This window comes from Vanellus vanellus, assembly GCF_965231255.1.
Source record: "Vanellus vanellus genome assembly, chromosome: 5".
NCBI classification, from domain to species: Eukaryota; Metazoa; Chordata; class Aves; order Charadriiformes; family Charadriidae; genus Vanellus; species Vanellus vanellus.
Window position 1 is genome coordinate 19,412,001 of NC_138910.1, and position 26,347 is coordinate 19,438,347.

General features: G+C 40.4%; 1 protein-coding gene across 4 annotated transcripts in view; it reads right to left on the bottom strand.

Moving 5' to 3' along the window:
• The window catches only part of RBMS1 (RNA binding motif single stranded interacting protein 1), a 152,055-nt gene extending 128,480 nt beyond the window's left edge, over positions 1–23,575 (bottom strand). For 2 of the 4 annotated variants that reach the window (XR_014269206.1, XM_082483334.1), the window contains exon 1: positions 23,394–23,565. Coding sequence is in view for 3 of the 4 variants with exons in the window: in XM_082483334.1 (XP_082339460.1) it covers positions 23,394–23,468 (75 nt within the window). In the remaining variant the exon portion in view is untranslated. Of the gene's footprint in view, positions 1–23,393 lie in introns of all 4 variants that reach the window. The other 2 variants (XM_082483337.1, XM_082483336.1) reach the window with 1 other exon arrangement.
• Between the last annotated feature and the right edge of the window lie 2,772 nt (positions 23,576–26,347).

Sequence of the window (26,347 nt, forward strand, 5' to 3'; positions counted from 1 at the left end):
AAGTGGCAAGGCTACGTATAAAAAAAGTACTTTCCATTTGCTCTTTGGTTCCTCTACGTTTTATAAAAGGTCTGCCTATCTTGGGAGCCACAAAATGGTTGGGTGGCAACCCTGTAAAGTCCCAGAACAAATCCTTACTACTATGAGTAATCCCAGTGCTTTACAACATGACACATTTGGAAAAAAAGCCCTTCAGGACTACATCCGTGGAGGTTTATTGTTAATAGTCCTTTTTTCTGACTGCAAATTCATGTTGCTTCACATGCACGCCACATCCATTTTCGTCCTTGTGCAGAAGTTAAAAAAAGGAAGCATGGAGTCTGGAGATGTTAATTTTTAATACAATAATTAGCTTAATGGGTTACAGTGGTTTGTATTTTTTTATGTCTAAAAGCTGAACTGGCTCGTGCCTTTTCTGTCATGCTTTTTGTGTCATGAAAAAACAAACAACAACAAATTTCTGGAAGAATTGATGAACACATGTAAATTTAGCAAATAGCGAGACACTACGACAGCAACATTCTGGCAATTCATACTTAGAATTTATCTTTAAAAAAGACCCAAAACTATTCAAACAATTTACAGGTTAAGCCTCAGGATTTTATGGGGACAATGACTAGGAGGGAAACCTATTTATGATCTCTATCTGGATTCCTCATGTATCTAATTCCAATCACATCAGTGGTTAGGGACTGTGCAAATAAAGAACACTTGCACAAAACTAAACCTGCGCATCTGGGTGCGTTGGACAGAAAGGTCTACAAATGCATTTCAGTTTTCCCTGGAAACAGTGAATGAGCGAACATATCATTGACTTTCTGGGGAACAACATGGGACTATTAATTCACTGAAATAATGATTTGCATAGCCGAAGTGAGCTTGACGTGGATATGTATTAACCGGATGTTTCAAGTCTACTGAGATAATGACCATAGCTGTGAAACCGGTTCATGGATCTGGACCGGAGACCAACGCAATGCTTGGGCATTACTCATGTATCATTTTAGGCCTAGTTTGGGAAACAAATAGGACCTCAACTTTGTGTAGCACCTTACATTGAAATTACTTGGATCCAAACATATACCAGAAAATATCTACCAGAAGATGCAGTTTATTTGTGTTTTATCTTTTGATAATTGTTTTAACACTTATTTTACTAATGTTTGAGTGAATGCCTTATAAAATTCAACCAGCCGTATTATCATTATAACATAAAGACATTTGGCCCACATTTTGAACTATCAGGTAGTATCCTCTCGCTTGCTTTAAAAAGCAAATTTAAGTCAAAATTGAAAGAAAAGTATCACTCAAATGAGATGCTAGCTTGCTTTTACAATTAAAAAGATCAGAGAAATATTTTGTACAAACGATTTTCTATAAACTCACTTTGAGCGAAGCCTCGGTTCATGAGTTAACATAACAAATAAAATACAGTCTCGCTCTAGACCTGGCTGATACTAATTCATCATGTAAGCAGTGACAACCTCTTATCTGCCCAGGGCTGGCTGGCACCAGTACACGGAGGGCCCAGCTACAAACGCATGCCATTAGGTATTATTAGAAGAAAAATGCGCTGCCAGTGAGGAGAAGGTAGATTTATATTAGCAGACATTAAAACTTTATTAAGACAGAATTATTAAGACAGCCACAAGACATGCAGCGTAGCACAGCATTCTTACAGCCTTAAAGTAAATGTGATAATTGCAACTGAAATTGAACTAACTGCAATGGCTCTCAGAGTTTCTCTATCTATCCATTGGGCATCATAAGTCCATTCCAGTTGGGGGAAATACTGGTGGAGTTACCCATAGATATCCACAAGAAATTTCCCCGGCTAAGCTAGCAGACAAGCCTCTCTAGTCCACAGTGACACAGCTGTGACTTTACTGATTCGCAGCAGCCACGCGCCTTTAGGTTTAGCATCTCCTTTTACTCTCCTCAGCCTACAATTCTTGCGCACCTAAATACCACTCACTGCCTAAAGCCAGAGCGTCCCCGTGGGGTGCTGGTTTCCAGCCTACAAGCACAAAGCTGTGTACCAAGCGTGTTTGGCAAACACTGAATTCCTCTCACAGTCTACACAGTTACTATCCATTGATTTATGTACTTAGAGCACCAACGTATTAATTTGACTTTGCAAGTTAGGGACTTTCTTTGGATTCCCAGGACATACAAACCCCATCTAATCTAAAAAGCAAGAACTCAGTAGATATTGAAAGAACTTTTTTGTATTAAAAATATGAGGGAAAGGTACTGGCAATAGTTGGCAATGTTAGTAATATCAATCACATCTGGCAGAAAGACCTAATTTGAAGGACAGTATTTTGAGAAAATGTATTTCAAATGTAACAAAGTTGCAGTACATTCACAGACAAAAAAACTTCTTGACGGGGCTGCTTGGAAGAGCACTTTCTAACACTGTTAGCAAATATGCTGCAGGATTGCTAATGAAATTGTTTATCTACTACTCACACAAGAACTCATGCACTATTCCTAAATTCTGTGTTTTTAAAGCAGTAATACTGCCATGTCACCATTCTCCGGCTGAAAAACTGTCCAGACAAACGAGATGCCATTTTTTTAAACCTAAAAAAATTATTACAGACTAGACACCATTGAGGGATTGAGGGTCTTTCAATATAAAATGATGATTACTCCTCTTGCTATCAGCTCTACTATAGAGTAGAATATAATTATTCTATCATAACTGTAATAAACTGCAATTTCAGACAATAGCGTGAATAATTTTTTGTCAATGAGCAGTAAAAACTGCTCAGTGTAAGTGAAGAGAATGTATAGTTTAAACACTTTAATTTCACGTCTACAAATACTACAAAAACGTGTTTTAATCTCTGATGAGTGAGTGTTGTGATTATCTGAAATTGCACAGGATTAGTATTATTCCTACAGAAAGCAAAGGTCTAAAGGTCTCAATTAAAAAAAAAAAAAAAGAATATTTGAAAGAAAACATTGTCTATTTGAAGCATTTATGTTTATAATTTGTTCATAAGCTTTGAACTGTTCTTCTCTTCTGGATGCTGAGAAAGTTCAGAGTGTTTTTCATATACAATACAATTAGTGTTCATCTTTCTGCAGTGTCATCAACTGCATACAACCTAGTTAATTGTCCTAGATTTAAACAAGTCATATACTGCACATTTAAATGTATACCCTACATTAACTTCATTTTTTACATAAAGCCATTAACATTAACAGTTTTCATTAAAAATATTCATTCAGATATAGTGTCTACACAAAAATAAACAGCTTAATAGAAACTGAGTGCAGCGAGTTAATGAAATATCATTAGTTACAAGCACTACAAGAACTATTATGATATATACGTATGCAAAAGTGGCATCCAAAATAAGTTCTGTGAAAACAAAAATTAAAAATAACTAGAACAAATATGAAATCATACAGGTGATTCTGGAAATTCCTCCTGTTATAACGTGAAACACAAGTATTTCTGAGACCAACGACATGCCAAACTGCAGTTCCAATTCAGATTATCCATTTTCAAAGTCTACCAACTGGCACGTTGCTTTAGCTTTCCTTTATTCCTTCAGTGATTTGTGTTTGCTTTTCTTGGGTTACTATACTAAAGCAAGGCTGAGTATATAGATGCTCATTAGTCACAGAAATAAGGGTGCACAAACCCAATCAAAGTTAATTTTGCAATATGTTAAATAACTATTAGTCCATACTTGCAACTACCAAATTCACGTACACATTCACATGTCAGAATCAAGTTCATGTTTTGCTGTGCCCTTACCATTATTTTATATATGTAATTTACTTCTTAAGCTGCATGGGTGAAAGTGCAGTTGTGCCCCTCGATGCACTCAGCTACCATGAGATAGAATTACAACCGAATGTTCTCTATTCCTGTTTATGCTGTAAGTTCCAAGAACGACTATCATATGAGTACAATGGAGGTCTTTTTAGCAGTATGCTGACATGAAAGAAAAGTTCAGCTATGTTGTTTAATTGTGTATACTCCAGTGCTAGGCAACTCTCCAAACCTTACTGTAAACATTGTTTAAGGTTCATCCAGATCAGCACGATAATGAAGCTTACGCTTTTTTACACTTAGCTTTAAATGACAATCGCTTCTCTTTATGGTTTTCTATTTACCTGTACCGAAGCAGAGTTAGAGACATCACACCGGGCTGACCTTTTTATTTTACGGAATGGTAGGTTGTCCTCTAAATATCCCTAATACTCTGTTTACATGGTGTCGTCTTCCTGGACAGAGAAGTGATCTATTGTTCTCTTTTGTTAGCTGTCTGGAGAACATATTCATCACAGCCTAATAAATGGCAATATTAGATTAATAAGAAAAAAAGTTCATATTCAACAAACATGTTGAATATTTTAATGGAGCCAAAAAACACTTAATAGTTCTACAAACTGCATGGTTACTCTGAAAATATCACTCAAGTTCTAACAAGTATGTACACACATAATAATGCAAAACTGGCACCATTAACTCTCATATATAATCATTATGAAGTTATTTTTGTTACTGTAAAGACATCTTCCACTACAAAAATACACAGTTGAGGCCAAAAATATAGGACATGTGTGCTCCTTCAACAGCAAGTTGTTATTAGAAGTGCAGACTGGGTGTGCGTAGGCAGACAATTATGAGACAAAGAACACTACATTCCTAAACTTCGGTTCAATATAAGAAGAAAGTTCATTTATTGTTCAAAGGACATAATCTACAGTGTTCCAAGTTTCTATTATATAAGCGCTTCTGTATTTTATGCTCAGCGGGACAGTGAAATTTCACTGAAGAAATGGCTGTTAGATTTCATACAAATGCATAGTCTTCAAGTGAAATCCCTTTTCAGGGATGAGTACTGCAAGATGTGCTTTTTTGTAATTGGCTTTTATTTTGCAACATAACAGAATAACCCGTATAGTATTTCTCCAACCCGGACTAGATATGCCTAAAAACTTATGCAAAGTTCAACACACATACATTTTTATCGACGTGTTTGTCAGAATCTAGACAAGCCAGACTTATGGTAAGGACAGACAAAATACTTCAGACTTGATCTCAGACAGAACTTCAAATTTTTAATCATGTGAATATTCTTAACAACATGAATAGTTACAAATGCTATTCCCGTGATTAAGCATTTTAAGAACTGTGACGCGGAGCTGACGGTTGTTAAAGTTGATAGAAATTACGTATTAGCAAAAAATAACATCTCACTTCATTGGAACTGAGGTGTATATATAGTTCTTTTGACACTGAGATTAATGTGTTGCTTTGTTCTTTATCCAGTCTCCGATGAGTCTGACATTATCTCCCTAACTATTGAGGTTTTCCTAATAGTACCCATTAGCCACAGGATATTGAATCCACATTATGCAACAAAGTTTTCAAAAAAGTAATAGCCTATCTTAAACCGGAGGATTATCACACAAAGCACTACTACCACCCAGTTTGCTTATACCCTCCGAAGTCCATTTTGTCCCCTGTGTTTCGTTGAGACATGAAAGCCTTCCATGGCAGTCACACACCTCACGCAAAGGATTCCTGACCAGTACGGAGGGCTGCCGGGGTGCTTTAATAATATAAAGAGTAACAACTGAGAAGATAAATCAATCCCCAAATACCCTGGAGTCTATGGCCCGCAGTGGCAAACCCACCTGCCACAGAAATTCCTCCTGACCACCCGGGCTCACGTGAACAGAAACTCAGGTGAAATGACAAATAAAAGAAAACCTGCATTTCCTTTACTATTTATTTTATTTCAAATAAACATCCTTTTCTATTTCTAGTTTGCTCTCTGCGGGTTTGGCTGGATCCTCAGCAATTCTTTCCATTGATCAAAGGCAACAGAGAAGGCTCTCCCCAACCGGTTTAGAGAACTGTTTAGCCAAAATCATACTCATCACCTTCCTCACCTGGCACAACACTGTAGGCAGGCAGGAGTATCATGGGAAGAAGACAAGATGGATGGAGTCCAATACCCGCCATTAAACCTGACCAGTATAGGGCTTCAGTTTGTACTGGGAATGGATTCAGGAAAATTGAGTGGAGTTGACACTACAGAAGTTACGTCCTCTGGAGGACAAAACACCTCGTCTGTACCTGCAAGGGTCTGGGCCATTGTGAAAATAAATAGTCAGGTAATTCTTGTTGATCTTAGATGCGCTAACATGGACGACAAAGTTCACCAATTTATTTTTTGTTCTCGGTAACTTTTTTTTTTGATTAATAAAAGACCACTGAGAGCACCTTAGTGGATGCTTCTGTGCAGATGCCAATCAGAATTTAGGGATGTTTGCTCCTTCCTGGCTGAAACAAGTCTGTATGTTTGCAAATTAACCGCTTAAGATCAGAAATTCCAAACTTAATTGGAGTGAAGAAAAGAAGAAGGTAAAAAGAATTTTAAAATAAATATTTACAAGAATCAAACATAAAACTCTAATAAATGAACTAAAAAAACTTCTTATTTCTTAAAGAAATATTACTAAAATTCAAAAAAAGAGCAGGAAATACAAACATACATATTGAAACGCTTCACATATTTATGCTCCAATGCATCTCTAGAAAAAGAAAACATATATTGTTTACCCAGCATAATGCTGGGTTTTGCTAGAAAAATATTTAATTTCTAGTATTTCTAATGTGTAATTCGATTCTCCGTTCTTAGCTCCATATCAGTCATGGGATACATTCCATAGTTATGAAGTATTACCTTGAGAGATTTCATGCTTCCAAGCACACGGCCAATTTCTGCCCTGGGATGCAAATGCACAACTCTCTTTGAAGTCTATAAGAGTCACAAAAGTGAAATATGCTACAGACTACAACTGAGTGTTTTCTGCATTTAGAGTCAAATTCTACTCAGCGTTACTTATTTAACACCATTCCCCTCCAGTTTTAATTGGAGGGCTATAACTGAGCAGAGTTTGTCTCTCATGCCAACACTTAGTGTAATTAAATTAAATAGATGTATATGTATACATCATTGTAAATGTGGTTTTCATAAAGCTAAGCAACTTCATTTCCATTCTTCTGTGTAACATAACTTTTTATTTGTAGAAATGCTACTATTTAATATAAATGTATTAATATACTTACGATAGACACATTCATGTAATTACTTGTGTTTTGCACTGCTGCATATCCTAGAAACCTTTCAATTTAAAATGAAATTCAAGATACCCATGTAACTTTAGTACTTAACAATTTTCAAGAAAGGAGACATCAAAAAGAACACAAAGAAATCTCATCTGTGTTCTGCCCTGGACTCTGGAGCCCAGTCCTGAATCCTGCACGCCAGCAAAATGCTCACTTAGCGAAGTGAATAAATATTCATTGTGCATTTATTTACTTCTGGTATTACTGGATTTAGTCATATAATTAAATCTATTAAAATTATTAATTAGAGGACAACACAGTTAATAGAGTTTTAGGTGACATGAGTTGAGCACATCGAGTCAGCTTAATTAAGTCTTGTCTACATTTGGAAATTTACCAGAACTACTCTGAAATAACCCCTGATATGGATGCGTAGCTATTTGAACATCTATACAGGAATTCATAATGCTCTAAAATTAGTAATTTCAGAAAAGTATTTCCTTACAAGTTCCATTATATTTTAAAGCGTAGACAAGGTCTAAATCTTGTAAGCATCAATATTCTGCACCTTTGATAGCTTTTACTCTCTACCACTCCAGTGTGTTTACTCCCGTATCATCAAACCTTTAAGGCTTTGTCCTGGAAAGAAGTAGGAACAGAAGCCTCACATATGCATAAAATTCTATCAGATTAACAGTTTAAAATATAACAACATATATAAGTAACGTCATGAGAAGGCAATCACATTTCAGAATGAGAATGCCTTGTCTTGTTGAGCTGGCTTTCAAAGTGGATTAAGCTGGTTTGGACAACGGTATTCTTATTCAAGAAGAAAGCTCTGCTCACTTGAAATTATTTGGGGATAATTATTCCAAAATACCTAAGAAATCCTTATACCTGGCCTTCCACCACTGCTCGCTGTGCTAGTGCTGAGCACAGTGCTTGCACAGCGGTTACCTCTCAAAGATGCCTGCTGTCAGAATAAAGGAACTAGATGCCAAATACCATTCCCAGAGGATGACGGCACACGAGAGAGAGGCAGGATGAAACTATATGTCGCAAAGCTCTGGGATTTTGTCATTTTTTGAGGGCTAACATCACCAATGTAACCAATTATTAAAAAAAAAACAAGAAGAAACAAAACAAAAAAAGCTACAAAGAAAGAGACATTAAACCTGGACAAAATAAAAAGGATCATCTCTTGGTCAGATGTACTTATGGCTTCAGGATAGCATACTCATTACTATTTGTGACTCCTCCTTTATAAAACTAAAGCCTTTTTTTGGGCTGTGTTGCTCCGCAGAGGTAGACTATGGCAGAACAATACAAGCTCCGCGTCACCCTTTTGTAATACCATGAGCTCCATCACCTCCAAAGGCCACAGCACACTTGAGAGTGATTCTCACCTATTCACAAAAAATATGAATTGAAATATATAAATTATCCCATCTCAGTTACAGGAACTGCAAATGCTATAATCTGCTGGTGCCTTTAGCGCTTCAAACCTTCTCTCGGTCCTACTTTTCCCTCCAAGTGATTTTTATCTAAATATAAAGCCCAGCTCTCCGCTCACCAAAGCAGGCTGGAATGTTATTTGTAGTCCAAACACCGGATCCGCTCAGGCTGCTAGGATGGACCCCAGCCTCTGAGCTGACACATGAGCAGAACAGCGTGCTTGGACACGTAAGTGTTCTGGCATAGTACAAACAGCACAAGTGAACAATGAAAACTGTAATATAAGAAAGCATGCCTCTCCATGCTTAAAGTTTAAAGACATGAAAATACATTGCTATAAGTTCAAAGTTTCACTCGGATATACTGTATGATTTCAACTGAACTCTATTTTCCACGCATAATCATCTAATTTTTTTTATATTGAGATGGATGCCTTCTGGGGTTTAGCCACTTTTGCCAGGAGTAGTGTGTGATACAGTAGAGTGATATTCTGGCTGCTAAGCGGATGCTAACTCCATTTAGTCTTTGCTACACTGTAGATTTTCTTGGATTCATATTCATGCCAGACCTATCGGGATAAGAGGACTTCTGAACATATAAAGTATCAAAAAGAATAGCAACATCACCACATCACTTAAGAGTGTGTTCAAGAAGTCCTTGCACTTACTCTAGTTTCAGTGTAATGAGAAAACCGATGTATAATCTACAAGAAATATAAAAAAAAAAATGGCAAAGTCTTCAATTCTGAGGAGTTTACATCGCTAACTTTAGCTACAGTATCACAATATGGTTGCAGCAGTCAAGAGGCAAAGATAACTGCCAAATTTGCCCCACGAGTAGCTTTTGTCCTCTCACAATCTATACAAAACAAGGCCTTTCCCAGAGGTCTTGCCTGTCTGTTCCCCAAACCCCGCCATTGTTTTTGTAAAAATAACCTTTAGTTCTTGCTGAACTTTAGCGGTCCCCAAACTGAGTTCTTGCAGAATACTGCCTTCAATCTCCTTTTGTCGGAGACGCAACTCCCCGTGGATGGCCTGGCAGCTGGAGCCGTCTTCTAGTGCCATGCCCTGGCACACAGGCCACAGCCTCTCCACTGAACTGTGCTTTTTCTCTTCCCTGCTCTTTTCTCTCCTATTCTTTTCCCTTATCTGCTCTCTACAGCAATTTTCCTCTTCCAAAATTAGTTTTCCTTATATTTTCCTGCCATCTAGCTTTGTATTTTTCACTTACCTTCTCCTCTTTTCCTATCTCAGATGACAACACACGGCTCAAGAGACAGGTCTATAGCCAGCTTTCAGGAGCCTGTTTAACCTCCTCTCAGAGATAAGCTCCATGCGAGGGGGGCAAAGCAAGCAAAGCGTTCCCAGTGGAACCCCCTCCCTTCTGTGCCAACCCACCGCTCCCGAGCCCGGCTGCTCGCGCTCTCAATGCGGGAGTAAGGACGAACGGCCGGTAGTTCTCCCAAAGGTGTCTATTGCTTCAGTGAGGCTGAGATTATATAAAATTACAGAAACCAAACCACTTCTGTGTTGTTATCTATCTTGAGCCATGCTTCCCTTTCCTCTTTTCCAGATGCGATTCCTAAAAGTATCCATTATCAAAAGACTCTCCCTAAAACTGTGAAATATTTGTCATTCCCAGGCATGGCTCTCAACTTTCTGCTCCCAGAAATCCCAGCTCAGTCTCCTGACATCCTCCAGTAATTAGGCAAGCCAGAGTTGCTCAGACTTGTATACAACCCTTGATAGCAGCCAGCCTTCCTTCCGCTGTCTCCAAGGGATGCAGAGCAAATGGCTCCTGAATTCTGCTTTAAAGCTACAGGCTGGCACGAACAATAGTCTGGTACGGTCTGGAGATTTTGCAGCTCAATTAAATTGAAAAATGGGGCCTGTGATGAAATAAATATGAAAATTAATATTATAATGTTTCTTATTTCTTGAGATAAAATAAAATTAATATTCTGGCGCATGGTTTTTCTGCAAAGGCTAGATTCTACGGCCAATTAAATTAGAGAATACATGGAGCTCAATATCAGTGTCAGAGAAGGACTAAGGTCTTAATTTATGAAAAAAATGCAATGAAGTGCCCATCTTACACATGAATGCCTTGATTATACAGGCAGCAACCCAGAATATTTTATAAATAATACACGCGCATAAACACTTCACTAGATTGCCCAATACCTAAGTGAATTGAAGCACGGGTTATCCTGCAGAGTAGACACCACACCGTCAAGAATCAAAGAATAACAACGACAAGTCAATCAAGGAAATTAAATCGACAGTGAATATTGTTTAACAATTGGCAGGTAAATCTAAAGTAAAATATAAATCCAACACATTTTTATAATGTGTATATACAAGTATCAGCAACCACCAAAAGAGCAGAGGGATCTGCAGCATCCTCCCTGGCTGCCGAAAGCAATAGGGTGAGATGCAGCACGCTGCCCATCAGTGAAAAAGATGTCATAAATTTTTGAAGACAACACTCAGCTAAATCTCTACTCTTAAAAAGGTGTGCTGTGGAAATGCCAGGAGTTCTGTTGTTCAACATATATGCGTTTCTAAACTTCATATAAATATCAGTAGAAGAGGAGCCACCTACATTAACCTTGACAGAGCTGAATAGAGTGTAAGTAAGCATGGAAAATGGCCCATTATATTTCTTATGAGTAAAAAAAAGTATTTATTATTCATTTGTTAATTATTCAATTATTCATCTGACATGGAATTTCACTTTCAGTTTTAAAAGAAGAAAAGTGGTAGCAAATATAAAATATGCATAGCTGCTTTTCTGCCTCTTTTGGGGGCAACATGGCAAGGTGAAATTCTGTCATTCTTTCATTTTTACCAGGTTTTTTTGCTATTTCTCCCAGAAAGATGCATGGCTACTCAGCATGTCAGTGTTAGATGCTGGATAACACTCCTCCCAGGTCCCAGGGCCTCGACTAAATAAATGTCCAAGAACAGCATTTAAAATTCCTAAGAGCAGAAACAAACCCAGTGCACAAAAAACTCTTCATTTCTTGCCAATTCTATATATTTGATATTCAGATAGCCCAGTCACCATCAAGGTAAACACTCTAAGGTAAAGAAGGAAATAAAGAAGTGATCAATTAAATAATCTATTTTCTGTGATAATGACTTGGAGTGATAATGCTGTTGTCTCTGCAACTTTCTGGCCATGAAGAAGTCATCTTAAGGCCAACTTAATCCTGTCTTAGGTCCCTAAATATATATTCTGGCACCTAACAAGAAACCCGATTTTCAGAATTCATGAACAACCATGATCACATTATTTAGTTAGCAGTGTAAAAATGAACTGATTTTGGTGGATTTTACATGTTTTTCTCATCATCAATCTGGCTGACAACTATAGCTGTGATTTTTTTTTTTTTTTTTTTTTTTTGTTAAGATCTAGTAGAAGCAGCGTCTTTAAGATTAACTTCAGGGTTTGGGATCATGAGAACTTCCTATTATTACACCCGGCATTGAGAATCCTTAGAAAATATGGGGGAGCAAGTACATAAAAGATACTGGAAAGAAGTGCTAATAAAAGCAGAGGGGGCTAAAGAAGCCGGGTGGGTGGGTAGGTTTGGAAGTCCTTCACATATCCATACCTTCTGCAGCTGATGAACATACTGTAATTTGGAAGAAAAGTCACTTGAGATATAGCTGAACTGTCAGTGAAGGACAACAGGAACACACTAATTCTTCCCATTTTTTCTACTAGAAAGTCAGAACACTGCCTTCCCAAGTACTCTTTGCTGTTCCTCTAAATAACGTCTGCTTGGAAAGAAACAAGATTTAATTTGGAGTTAATTATTGTTTTATTTAATTTTTAATCCATGTCCAAGACAAAAACTTATCAACAAATTCAGATTTGCTGCAGGAACAAGAAACTCCAGCCTAAAGAACTGATTTGGTATGAGAACGTATACACGTCCGTCACAATTTACAGTATACTTTTGTAGCACTATAATGTTCTGCCAGGAGAAAAACAAACAAATAGGCAAACCTAAAACCTTAAATTTTAAGCAGCTTAAACAAGATATTTGCTAAAATGGGATAAGGGAATTTGCATGCTGAAGAGATTATTGAAATGTCATTTGCATATTTGTAGAATGCATCTTCTGTTAAATAGAAAAAGGGAATTCCTTCTATCCCTTTCCTTTCCAAACACCGTATCACAGCTTACAATGATGAAACATAGAAGGAACAGTAACAGTTTCTTTAGAGCCTCTTATGCTGATGATAGTCACCAGGGTCTACCTTATAGAATCACACTCTAGTTTGGAAAGGACGTCTGGAGGTCGTCTAGTCCAACTTCCCTCCGAGAGCAGGTTCAACTAGATCAGGTTGCTCAGGACCTGGTCCGGTTGAGTTTTTACTGTCTCCAAGAGATTCCAGAACCTCTCTTGGCACCTGCTCAGATGCTCAGCCACTCTTATGGTGGAAGAAAATTCTTTGTATCTTATGACAATTTTCTCACGTCACAACTTGTGTCCATTGTGTGGTATCCTATTGCCTATTCCCTTCTAGGAGAAAACTACTAGATCTGTAGGCAAGGGGAGAGCAGTGAGTGTCATTCACATTGATTTCAGCAAGGAGTTTGACATTGTGACCCACAGTATTCTTGGACCTAAGGACATTATAGTCTGGACGAGCGGACAACTAGATGGTAGTGAAACTAACAGGATGGTCAGGCTCAGGGAATCACAGTTAATGACTTCCACTCTACCTGGAGGTCAGTACTAAGTGGAGCACTACAAGGGTCTCTCCTGGGACCCGTGTGTTCAACATTTTTGTTTCAGAGAAGTGCAGAGTTCTGCACCTGGGAAGGAAGAGTCCCTTGCAATGATGCAAGCTGGGGACTGACTGGCTGGGGAGCAGCTCTGCTGGAACAGACCCAGGGGGCTGTGGCAGACAGCAAGCTGAGCATAAGCCAGCAGCATGCTCTGACGGCGAGGTGTGCCTCCTGGGCTGCATTAGGGTGAGGGAAGTGACTGTCCCCCCATTTGACAGACCCCACCTAGAATACCACATACAGCTTTGGGCTCCCCATAAAAGAAAAACATTGATAAGCTGGAACAAGTTCAGTGGAGGGCTATCAAGATGGCTGGGGGCTGGATCACATGCTCTGGGAAAAGCTGAAGGAACCGGCTTTTTTTCAGCCGGGAGAAGAGAAGGCTTTGGTGGGACTTAACACCAGCCTTCCATTTGTAGAATGGAAACCTCTGAGGAGGTTATCAAGGAGATGGAGCCAGGTTCTTACAGTGGTGTAAGGATGAGTCAATGAGCATAAGTTGAAACACGTGAGGTTCAGATGGGAAATAAGGAAAAAAAAAAATTCGCCACCAAGACAGCCAGCACTGGAACAGGTTGTGCAGAGCGGCTGTGCGTCTCCATCCACGGAGGCTTTCAAGACCAGACTGAATAAGGCCCTGAGCAACCTGGTCTGGCCCTGCTTTGAGCAGAAAGTTGGATTAGAGAGCTCCTGACGTCTCTTCCAACCTGAATTATCCTGGGATCCTATCCCACTGCACCTCCAAGAAGTGTCTGGCTCCACCTTGTCTATACATTCTCATTTGATAGATTTAGCCAGCAATTAGATCTCCCCTTAGCCTTCTCTTCTTAAGGCTAAGTAAAGCCATTTGTAGGACCTGGGGATAAAACAGGGAAATATACATATCCATCAGAGGAGGGAAAAAAACTCGCTCAAATACAGATATAGAAAGAGTAGAGAACAACCTAAACATAAGCACTGAGTATACAGTCCTGCAAAAGACCTAAACAGAGAGAATTTTGAATTGGGGAAAGGAATTTGGGACTGAGAACAAAGAAACTGCTTCTATTATTCAAGATCCCTGTGTTCAGGGAAACTGGAGTTTGAGTACTCTTTGTCAATAATTCAGCTACATCAAAGAAACAACTAAGTATCACCCTTTTTTCCTTCTACCTGGAACAATAAGAATCTGAATTTTTGGCTAACGGGTCAAAAGAAGCAAGAGGCATTCTGGAGTCTTTGACCATGATAACAGAGATGTTTCCCCCTCCAAAATGTCCCCATGCATTCTCCTCACTTTAATATGCAATTGTCAAAAGCAAATGGTCACTAATCAGAAAAGCTACTGGGGGGGAAACCAGAAGGTCACAGGCACTATTCACGAAATTCAAAGTTTGTATCACAAACCCTTCTTAAATGTTTTTTCTAGGAGACAGAATGTTTTAGCTAGTACTTTTCCAAATGAGTCACTAACACCCTTGTCTTAATTCTGCAGCTGCTGCTAATTTGAAGTGCCAGCCTTCTCCCCTCTTTCCCCAGAATGAAATAAAATATCAATGTTGCACTGTGCTGAAAATGGAAAGTTAGATGTAACGCTATGCTACGAGGCCTCTGGAAGTCCCGTTTGCGTTTGATTCTTTTTCCTCCCAGGCCCATACCCAACTTAAGCCCTCTCAGCAACTTATTTCACACTTTCTTCCACACTCATTGGTCGTAAGGATGAAAGACAGACTCAAAATGGTTTTTTAACACTCAGTGCACCAACAGCTAACAAAATTTAAAACAGTGAAAGAGAAAATAAAGGCATAGAAAAACAATGTTAGCAGTTATCCGCATATATACATAATCAACAGATTTTGGTAACCGAAGAGCTCTCTTGTATCTTCCTTTGCCTTGGACCTCTTGCCCCTTTGGCCAAGGACATGGACAGCCTTTTATTTAGAAAAGTTAAGCACCAGCATTTTGTTGTACAAAAGTGAGACCCAAGAGGGTGTACTTTTCTTGCAGGCAACTTCACCCGTGGCTAGGCAAATCTCCAGCTCCTTAAGTATCTCATTAATTGCTCCTCTGTAAAAATGCATTACAGCTGGGGTTTTTGGGGTTAGTTTTCAACCAGGCTGGTTTCTTGATTCAGCTCGCTGACTGATGGTATGAATGCTACTGCCAGCACAGGAGAAGGGACAGGAACAAGTTGCTGGGGGCAATGGGGAAAGACAAGACTGCCCTTTTTGGCTGCTGTGCATAGTTATGTAAAATTAAAGTGATTATGTAGCTATGGCCCGAGGGATAGAAGAGGTCACGGATACTACCACAGCCTATAAACTGCTATAGAAATTGTGTCAGCGTGTGTTGCCAAGAGACAAGCGAGGGAATTCAGTTCTTAACCTGTAGTAAAATCCACAAAGTGACGCCCGTTTGCTCTACCTCTCTCCAGAAGATCAATACTTTCAACACACAACAGTCACACTGAACATTCGGAGTTTTCCTTTGCATCAGTAGGCTCTTTATCTACCTGGACTGATTCTGAAGCACTTTCCGCGTGCCTTATGCGTACCCTGAGATTTCAGAAATTTGGCTTAAATCTATTCTGAAATGTTTTCATCAAGTCAGAGCAAGTGAGACTAAATGTATTCTTATGGTCTCAGACCACGAACAGAGCATAGTGGCTTCAAAAGCTACCAGGAAACAAGTGAGCCGTGGTACCTGATTGTACCCATGTCTTCCTCAATTCTGAGATAATACAATTCTGCTTAGAACTTAATGAAATTACATTTAACTGCAGCTCTCAGTATTTTCAGCTGAGGAAGACTAAGAAAACACATGAAGTCAGGCAATAATTATCACCTATTAGCCACAGTAAATATGACCTGAATTTGTTGTGTGCCTTTGTTTTGACTGAAATGAATTAAACTCAGACAGAACAGATTTTTATCAGCATGTTTTTGCAACATTTTTCAATTCTTTAACAAAGCAGATGATTTTCCAGTAGAAATAGTTGCGATCACTACTTAGCACAGGCCATAGAAAGTCTATACAAGACAACAAAAATGAGTATATAATTTGTAGCATTTTTTTTTTTTTGCTAAATCTGAGCATATATCTTCAAAGGACTATTTCTTAAACCAAAGGCATAATTTCATGAAAAACAATTTCTTTTTTAAACCATTGTTATTCACTCTTGATTATGACTACTGGGAAGACTGAAACTGAAGTATGTAACTGTACCAAGCTATAGTTTCCAGTTTATTACTATGCCTTTGTTCAAACTTCTTCACTGCTATCACAATCAAGTGTCTTTCACTAGGACCACTGGATTAGTAACATCAACTACCTTTCTCAGTAAGAGAGGTGCATCTACTATCAACGCTGACAGCTCAAACTGCTGCTTGAACTTTAAAGCAGCTTAAAAATTGTCCAAGGTGGGGTTTTTTTGATGTATATCCTAAATAGGTATGTTTCTAAAAGGTATTGTTTTACAGAAAACCAGATTTAGAAAACAAGGCTTTACTACAGTGTAGTACTCTCCACTGGAAAATTTCTTTGTTCCTTCAACACTACGTGGAAGCTTAGAAATTTACTTTCAGGAAATTTCATCCTTGAAACTAAGACCTGAACTTTTATACTCTAACTAGAAGCAAAGTGTTTTGAAGTACAGGGTTCCCTTTACAAATAAGGTTAAGAATCCAAACAGCAAGCTCAACTCTGGTTTAAAAGTAATGAGAAAAAACTACAGTCATTACCAAGAGTTAACAGTTGAGCTGTGAAAGAAAACATACTTTAAAGAACTATTTTATTCAAAGAAAACTAACTTCTCCCCTCCCCAACAAAGTTATTGCACACCTTTCATGACTGCCTCAGGATCCTGCGCTGAAGGTAAAGCTAGAAAATACACTAGCACAAATCCGACGTATTGTGTAATTCTGGTCTCTTACAGCTGTTGCCTACCTACTGGATACAAATCCCACAGACACGGTTTTGGAACGTACCCGGTGCCTGGAGGGCTTAACAATCAAACACAAAAGGAAAACAGCACTGAATAAATTTTTCAAGCCTTTTTCAAGTCATATATTGGTTTATCACTTTTCTGTAAAAGTCAGTCCCATAAGACTATCAGACTCAGGATCTGACTCATACGTCAGCAGTAAAGTTACTACTGAATCAAGGAGAGGGACCAAGATTTTGTTGACATTTGTTAAATGAGACCAATCACACAGTATCAAATTAAACCCCAAGCACAGTGTACTCTAGGGATGAGTTTAGTCTCAAACTTCTCGAAATTACAAAGCTAATAAGAACCTGTCATTTCTACCATTAATGATGTGGGGGACATATTTTTTAATTTGTCATTTGCAAATTCAGTCGTATTCAGCGTGTATATTTATACCGTTCCTCTCTCCAAGGAGGTTGGAATAAGGGAGGAAAGTCGTGGCTTTTTAAAAACTTTTTTTAAAAGATTCATTAGAAAAGCTTCAAAATCAGCATATCTTGCGGATGCCAATGCTACTTGTCCTTGATTCCATTCCTCATCACACAATCTATACGTTGCACTGCCTAACTTTTGCTCCACCAAAGTGAAGATATCATGCCATTGCAAATCACCCCCATGGTCAGTGTAACCCAAGCACAAATCGAGTTTCTAATAAATAAAATGTTGCTCATCTGAAATTAAAGGCAAAACTCACGTTTACTTCAGTGAGGCCAGTCTTCAAGATGATGATGTTGTGAAGTGTTTCTACATTTCACATACCTTTATCAGTTATTTAGGTAGCTACAATGCTGTACATTAACATACGCGATACATTCACATGTGTCCTTCTTGACCCCATCAACCAATGCAGAGTTCCCAGTGTGGAATATCCAGGTTTAAACCTTGCTGAAGTCACTACTATTAACAACGCATCTGGTTACGTCCTGCTTGTAATGCCTATTTGTCCATGGGGCTCATCTGACATCACTTCTCAAGAGAAGCCCTGATACAGAATAATTCAAAACTGGAGCAATCCAAGGCAAGGAGGACGAACATTTGCTTTGTATGAACTCCGCTCGATCCACTTCTAGAAAGGCTTCAACTTTTGCATATCAAGAATTACTCTAGCAACAGTTTTTAGAAATACTTTCTGAAGGACATAGTTCTAGTTCATATCAAGCCACCTGAACTAAACTTCAAAAGCGAAAAGGAGCTATAACTGGGACAAAGATAGAGATGCCGCACACCAAATAAGCTAGCTGGAACAATTACAAACAACAATCATTGTGACCACTGACAAAAAGTCACTGGCCTGTCCGATGGATGGATGCAAACAGGCACCCCAGTTTTGGACTGGGATGTTTAGAAGAAGAGAAAATGGTCTTTCTGGAGAACAATCTTCGTTTCTCCATATTTTACACCCCCTGAGATTATTTTATAGAGCCAGAGGGATCACCTCACCACCAGCACTCTCAAGTTTTTCTTAAAATTGCTAAATTTTACCCTTCTTTCCCTTCCACAATGTGGTTCACTTTTTGAAGGAATTCTTTGGATAGTAGCACAATACAATCCCCGCCTGGCCGCAACGGGCGAGAGCACATTCAAGAGGCTGAAGAGGTTAAGAGGATCAGATAACTGCACAGAGACGAGAACTTTGCCTGCCGCTAACCTGTGCGCTTTTTTTTTTTTTTTTTTAATGGATTTCTAAGCCCAGTCAAGAACATGAGAGATCACAATTATGGACAATTAATATAACTTCCCACAACTAAGAAGCATGCAAATTATTTCTATCCAACTTCATAAACACACATACTCTGTGTTACTGTAAATCTGTCTTTTACTATGTACAGATTTTGCAGTCATACTGCATATGGAGTAAAACTAACTAAACTGATTAGAATTAGTAATTATTTATGCTGATTAAAATCAGCTCATAAGCCAGTAAAACTTTTTAAAGAGTAACAGACCTGTGCTTGGCACAGAATGCAGTGAGTAAAGGTATTGATTAGCAGCACACGGTTGGAGGGTCCTACCGCTTCTGTTTTAGAAGCATCTAAACCAGAAGGTTCTACATCAGCCTATTAACTTCATAGAGTGGCACTAAACTCTGGATTATCCAGCGTCTCCTAATAAGAAAGTTTCCTATCATCTGCTTTGTTTAGCACCGCAGTAAGCTCCCCATTAACTCATTTCCTACTTCAGCAGCCTTGGATAAAAATTCAGTGTTCCCATTTTAAAGTTTGCTGTCGACAGCCTGAAAATAAGTTTTTGACATGGCAGAATCTGCCTGCTCGCTGCAAGTTTACATCAATCTACAGTCCTGCCTACAAACCTACACAAACTTCTAGAAATATTAGTTCTTTTCATAGCTGCCCGGGCACTAATTTTGCAGCTACCAAATCATACGGTTAGAAGCCCACTCTAAGGTAATTTAGCAAGATTCACAAGATTTCATTTCTTCTGGGTTGTTGTTATCTAATTCCAAACAAAAGAAAGAGATAATATTTATGTGATACTCGAATTCCATAACTATTAAATGCTTGCACTTTAAATTAACCATGCTATCTATAGGAAATGCCGCTCATGTTAGTAGAAAACTAACTCTCTCTTATACAAAGAACTTCCCCTTATGATACAGAAACCTATCAGTAAAATTAGTCATATTGTCGCATTGTTGTCCAAGGAAAAAACACTAATGCAGCTACTTATCACAATTTATTTGTAAATCATTGTGTGCATCGTATCCCTGAATTCCATTTGATATTTAGGTAAAGGAAAACAAAACATAAATTCACTTGTATTTCTTACTTGACCAAAGCAAACAGATTGTGGCCTAGAGATGTATATATACGTTTATATTTGTTTACGGGTACTCTTGTCTTGTCTTGTTAAATGTTACAATAGCACAGTCTGATGTTACCCCTGGTCAGAGAGGCCTTTAAACATTAGTAAAATGCATACAATCTTAATTAACATCATTTTCTAAAATGTTGAAACACAGAATCTCTTCACTACAAATAAAATACTAAGTAAGGAAATTAAATACAACTGAGTTGAAATTTGAAAAGCAATGTTACAGAAATATTGTTAAAGACAGTATCTAAACGTTTAGAAACATCCGTTGAACTTGGAAAATATTTTTGATGCTCTCTGACATGCCATACAATGCTGCAATATAGGAACCATCCTAAAACATACATTCATTAGAAGACACAAAAATGTAACAGATACGTCAAACATATCATTTGCCAGAGTAAAAATTGTCGCAGTCCCAAAAATGCAGCAGGTTTTACAAGCTTCAACTTGAAACCATTTCAAACTATTTTCATTGCCATAATGATTTTTCATATTAAAAGCCTTACACCTTCTTCCAATGTTTATTTTGTTCATTTCATTTAAGTCCATGGTTTCACTAATCTCTTTTGATGCTGAACTCCCTAAGATTAGGGGGAGGGAGGTGCTGAATCACGGCAAATGTTTATATTTCCTCCCAGAATATATGACTGAACCAGCTTGAATACTTCATGAATAAGATTGTGAAGATCATAACAGACAAATACAAAATCTGTTTTTAAAATCTATAACATATTTTGTAGCAATTAAAATAGTTGACCGCATCAACATTTTAACCTAAAGAGCCATTCGTAATGCATGCGATTTCCAATGAGTATTTTTGAGCTCTCGACAGAAAAATCCATCTTCCAGCAATTCCTGTCAGCTCCTAATTATCGATGTGCAGCTTATTAGTCAGCAGATTTTTCCTCATTCCTTAAATAAGGCTAAGATGGGAAGCAAAACTTCTAGTTTCAAAACCTCTTACCTCCCCCAGTGTAATCATGTATCATTACCCATCACAGAGTCAGCAAAGGCTGTTTAATTCTATTATGATTTGTCTTTAATAAAACCCAATGATTTCTCCAGAATTACTGAAATAGTTCATGTACTGGAAAACGGGTTGTTTTGGGGCCCAAAGAACAGAACAGCTGAAAACTATGAATTAAATTAATTCTTTGACATGTTCAGAGTGGATCCATAGTGAGAAAATTGCTTACGTTACCAAATTCCGCATACTTGAATACTGAAACTTACAGTTACTGGTCCTTTTCTCTACACCAAGGAGCCACCTTTTCTCTTTTATTTCTGTTATAAAATCAAGATCTCCCAAACCAGGAAACTCACTGGATCCCAGATATTTGATTTCATGTGTGTGGGTCAAATGGCTGTGTGTTCTCTCTGCTGAAACAGAGTAATGTAATTTCAGGCTGTATAATTTTATAGCAAAGACTGCAAGATGTTTTGAAGATGTCATTGACTGTAATACAAATCAATATTAAATTATCTGTACAGGAAACATTTTCAGAAGACGGTCCATCAAGCTTTCTCATAGGATCATGGATTTCTAGGATCATACTCTCATAACTACAGTAAGCTATTACAGTTTATCTTCCTCTTCAATTATTTACAGGTCAAAAAAGCCAAGTGACATTGCTTTATATCTATTCAATGTTATGCATTTGGTTCGTAACTAATGTCATACAAAATCATGAAGGTAAAAGTTTCTGAACAAAGATTTTTTTAATTTGAGAATATTTATATAGTCATATTGCTAAGTGATGCAAAAGGCTATCTTTTAGGCACTCTTCTTAAAAATAATGCATTAAAAATATACATCTATCTAAACAGTACTGAAGTGATTACTCCGCAGCACAATCTTTAAATGGCTACAGACCGTACCGTTTAGCCTGATGTCGATTACACATTTAAGAGATTAGTCATTTCAAATCACCTAAAGACCTTTATCATATTTCTATCAATTTCTGTATATATGAAAGCACATTTCAAAGCCTCCTCATTGCTGACTTGTAAAACGTCTCATGACTGTCAAGCTGAATTTATTTTTCAGCCAAGCAGTATAAATTACATGTCACAATATAGTAACAGAGAACACAATAAAAAGAAGAGCCTATCAAGTTTGCAGATAAATAGAAGGGAATTCTTGTCGGGTCATTGCCACACAGGCAGGACACTTCAACAGAAAAAAAGAAAACAAAAATCAAAAAAGAAGAGGGGAAAAAAAAAAAAAAACCAAACAGAACACCCACACCACGGTTATAACCTCTAAAAAAAGTTCACACATTGAAGCCTCATATGGGTCTGTTTTGATTTGTGAGGAGTGACACTGGTGGTTGGAGAGGCTTATGCTAAATGTTCCAGACAGCTGATGCAACCACCTCTGCATCTGCCAGTTTGCAGCATGATGCTGCGAGAGCCGTGGGGCTGGCTGCCCTTACGCACTTGAAGGAGAAAGGGGGGGGTGGAAAAAGAAAAGGTGGAGATCCACCACCACAAGAACCACTAACATCAATTTTCCTGCAAACAGCAGCTGCCCCTGTACAACGTGAACCATCAGGAGCTGAACCCTTAACGCGTTTTTAATCCAGTTTGGAAACTGCGAGGTGGCAGCTCACAAAGGTCCAACTCCGCAGACAATGAGGATCCATCCCAACCCAGTTGTCCGCATTTAAGTGGAATTACGGCCGTCCCCACCACAGCAATGAGCCCGCCCCGCCGCCCCCCCGGGGTGTCACAGCACCCCCAGGTTGGGGCCCGCCGCCTGGAGTTGGGGTGGTTTCCCTGCGCGGAGGGAGGCCGGGCCGGGGGAAGGCAGCAGGAGCGGGGCCCCGCTGGGCAGCGGGGTGGCCAAGGACGTGGTTGGGAAGGAGGAGACACGCCGGGAGCGCTGGAGAAGAGGAGGGACTCGCCGGCGGGAGGGGGGGGGGGGAGGCGAGAGGGAAGGAGACAGGTCGGAGACGGCACAGTCGGGAGCGAGGGACGGGGGTGGGAGCCCGGCGGCGGCCCGAGGGGGGGCGTCGGGAGAAGGGGGGGGGGTGTCTCCCGGCGGCGCTCCCGAGCGGCAGGAAGGGGCTGCGGGTTCTTTCCTGTCTCCGTCCCCCTCGGTGCAACCGGACCGCCTCCCCCGGGCCGTGCCCCGCCCCGCGGAGCCCCCCGTCCGGGCTCGGCCCTTGGGCGGCCGCCCTGCAGCGGGGCCAGCCGCAGACCCGCCGCGCCGTACCCTACCTTCGCCTGCAGATACTGGGGGTAGTAGTAGGTGGTGTACTGGGGGTACATCTGTTGTTTCCACACTTTGCCCATGAAGCTGGAAATGTAGCCTGCAGTGCAGGGACGGGGGGGCACTTTGGGGGGCTCCAGCCGCCTCTCCGTCTCTCTCGCCCTCCTGTCTCTTCCTCTCCGGCGGCGGCGGCGGCTGCTCCTCGGCCGAGCCCAGACCTTCCTCCTCCTCCTCCTCCTCCTCCTCCTCCACCCAAAAGCCACAGCGGAGCGGCGGCAGCGGGGGCAGGCACTCTCGCTCTCTCCCCGGGAGTTCCTGCCAAGTCCCCGCCCGGCCGGGGCCGAGCAGCGGCGGCGGGCCGGCTGGCGGAGCGGCGGCGCGGGGAGCGCTCGGGGCGGGCGCGGCGGCGGCGGCGGTGCCAGGCGGCGGGGCAGGGCTGGCGGAGGGAGGGAGGGAGAGAGAGAGAGGGGAGGGAGGGAGAGAGGGGGCGAGGGGCGGCGCTTAGCCCCGGTCGGAGCCCGCGGTGCGAGCCCCGGGCCCGGCCCGGCGGCGGGGCAGCCCCCTCGGGCAGCGGGGAGCTCGTCCGCGGCGGGCAGCGAGCGGAGCCGCTCAGCCCAAGGGCCGCTTCAGCGCCGGGAAAAGCCGCGGTGCCCGGCGGGGAGCGGAGCGGAGCGGAGCTGGGGGTGTCCACGTTCCGGAGGAGGAGGAGGAGGAGGAGGGCTGCAGTGGTCGCGTCCGCACACGGCTCTGACCTAATTAGCCGGGTGGTGCTTTGTTACCGCCTTTGCTCTTTGTGCATCTCGTTGGCGAGCAGCGGTGCAGGGCGCAGGCTTTAGGGGAGACGCGGATACAATTTAGGAAAACTACATTTGGCTTCGGTTCTGCCTGGCGGTAGAGGGTCCATTTATCTGTTTGGAGCAGAAGGGACTGCAGTGCTAAAATCAGGTTACAGAACAGCAGCCACAAAACCAGACCGAATTCTCCGTCTGGCCCATCCTACATCCTTAAATTTGTACTTTCGCCAGCGGTGATGTGTACGCTTCGTTCTTGAACAGGAAACATTCCTGTTCCTGTCGATAGTAGTTGTAATTTTTTTTCTCTTGAATATTTTCTCTCTGAAAGATAATTTCCCAAACCCCTCAGAAGTAGGGACCAGCAGAACACTATAATCCACTGTTATTTGTAAAAAAACCCACTTAGCCCAGTGGGTTTCCTTCTGATAAATGTGTCTCTCTTCTACCCAAAGATAAACCGATCCTCAGAGCATCAAACAGATGCTGTTTCTTTGTCACGCTAATCACAATCATTTTTGTCTCGCAGCACTGTTTTATTAATAAAACATAAATGTAAGGTCCACCAAAACTCCCGAGTGTATTAGCATCAGCCAGGCTAAATGTGATAATAGTGGAAAGAAAGATTAAAAAACTTAAGGATTTACAAGCATCCCAGTGCAATAGCAAAGGCAGCCTTTGTGCAGCCATGAATCCCTGGTGCAGGCTGAGCAATGAGAGGGAACTGCAGATATTCTTCCAAATTCCAGCTGAGCCGAGGACAATTACGCAAATGACATTGCAGCTCTCCTGGCTAGCCATTAAGATCACTTTAGAAGTTTTTTCCAGGGAAGAAATTTGTATACGCTTTATGGTCCACACAGATTAAAAGACTAATTGCATCTTCAGGAGACGGCTTTTTCTCCAGGAAAGAGAAATGGGAACTTTTGAGTTTTAGTTAGGTTGGGAGGGGAGGGTTGTTTGGATTGGGTTTGGGGTGGGTTGTTTTTTTTTTTTTTTTTTGTTAACACATGGCTAGAATGACTATAAAAAGAAGGATGAACACAGAAAACATATGAGTTGGTAATATTTTTGTGTCCACAATGGCAACTTTCCATGGGAGGGACAAAGATTAAAGTTAGAGAAAAGTTGAGCAGAACAGAAATATCAGGTATTTGAGCGGGTTAAGAATGTGCATCTGGAAAAGCTGAAATGGTCATGGCCAAAATCAGCTGCCTTCTGTTGACTGTACTGGCGTTTACGCAGTGGAAAAAGCATACAGGCTGCACTTATATCTGAAGAATGCAAGGTAATATGGCTCCAGGGCAGTGCATGGGCAGAGGATAGTAGAAATGAAGTTTCAGAGCTTCGTGGGGAAATGTGTTGCTACAGCCCAGATACGTGATGATACTGTTACAGATCGCTTTAAGAACTGCCAAATTGTGGTCTGAAGTTCTTGGTTGAACTGCAAAGAATGTGGTGCTGGCCTTTCTTAAACTGACAGGTTACGGGTGCTCAGTACACTCAGTTTCCTTCTGAGAAAAACAGAACAAGCAAGAAGAAGAAATAAAGACTGGTGGCTGATGGATGGATTTTGTGGGGATTTTGCTGAGGAGAAAGAAAGAATGAGATTTGAAAGAAAACACAGATTGTACTGAAGACAGCTAGAAATAGAAGAGTGTTTTCCTAGAATCCATCTTCATGTAAACAGCTACTGTGGTTGTCACAAGTACATTGTGCAATCATGAATGGGGAGAGAAGGATCCAGAAGAAAAAAATCCCTAGGAAATGAGGAGAGGGGAATTGCAGCCTATATCATTCCAGCGTTTACAACTGCAGCAGTCTCCAGCTTAGTTGTGTCAAGTTACTGAGAATGGCTGATGGCTGCCAGCGAGAGGAGCAGCAACACACTCTGCCACAACGGCTCCTGAAAGCGATGAAAGAAGAAATCTGGCTAAGAGAGTATTTGATTACAACTGTAACAGCTAAAGCTGATCTCCATGTTCCTTCCCAGTCTCTCCTTGCAGAGACTTAGAACTTTCCCAAATGAGGTCTTTTGCTCTAAAGCTTAATCTCATCCACAAACATGCATCCCTGTTAATGTAAGGCTGAAACCAATTTGGTTCCATTTTCAACCAGAATATTCTCTAATTAAAAGATCTACTTCCATTGGAATGGAACTTATTTAGCAA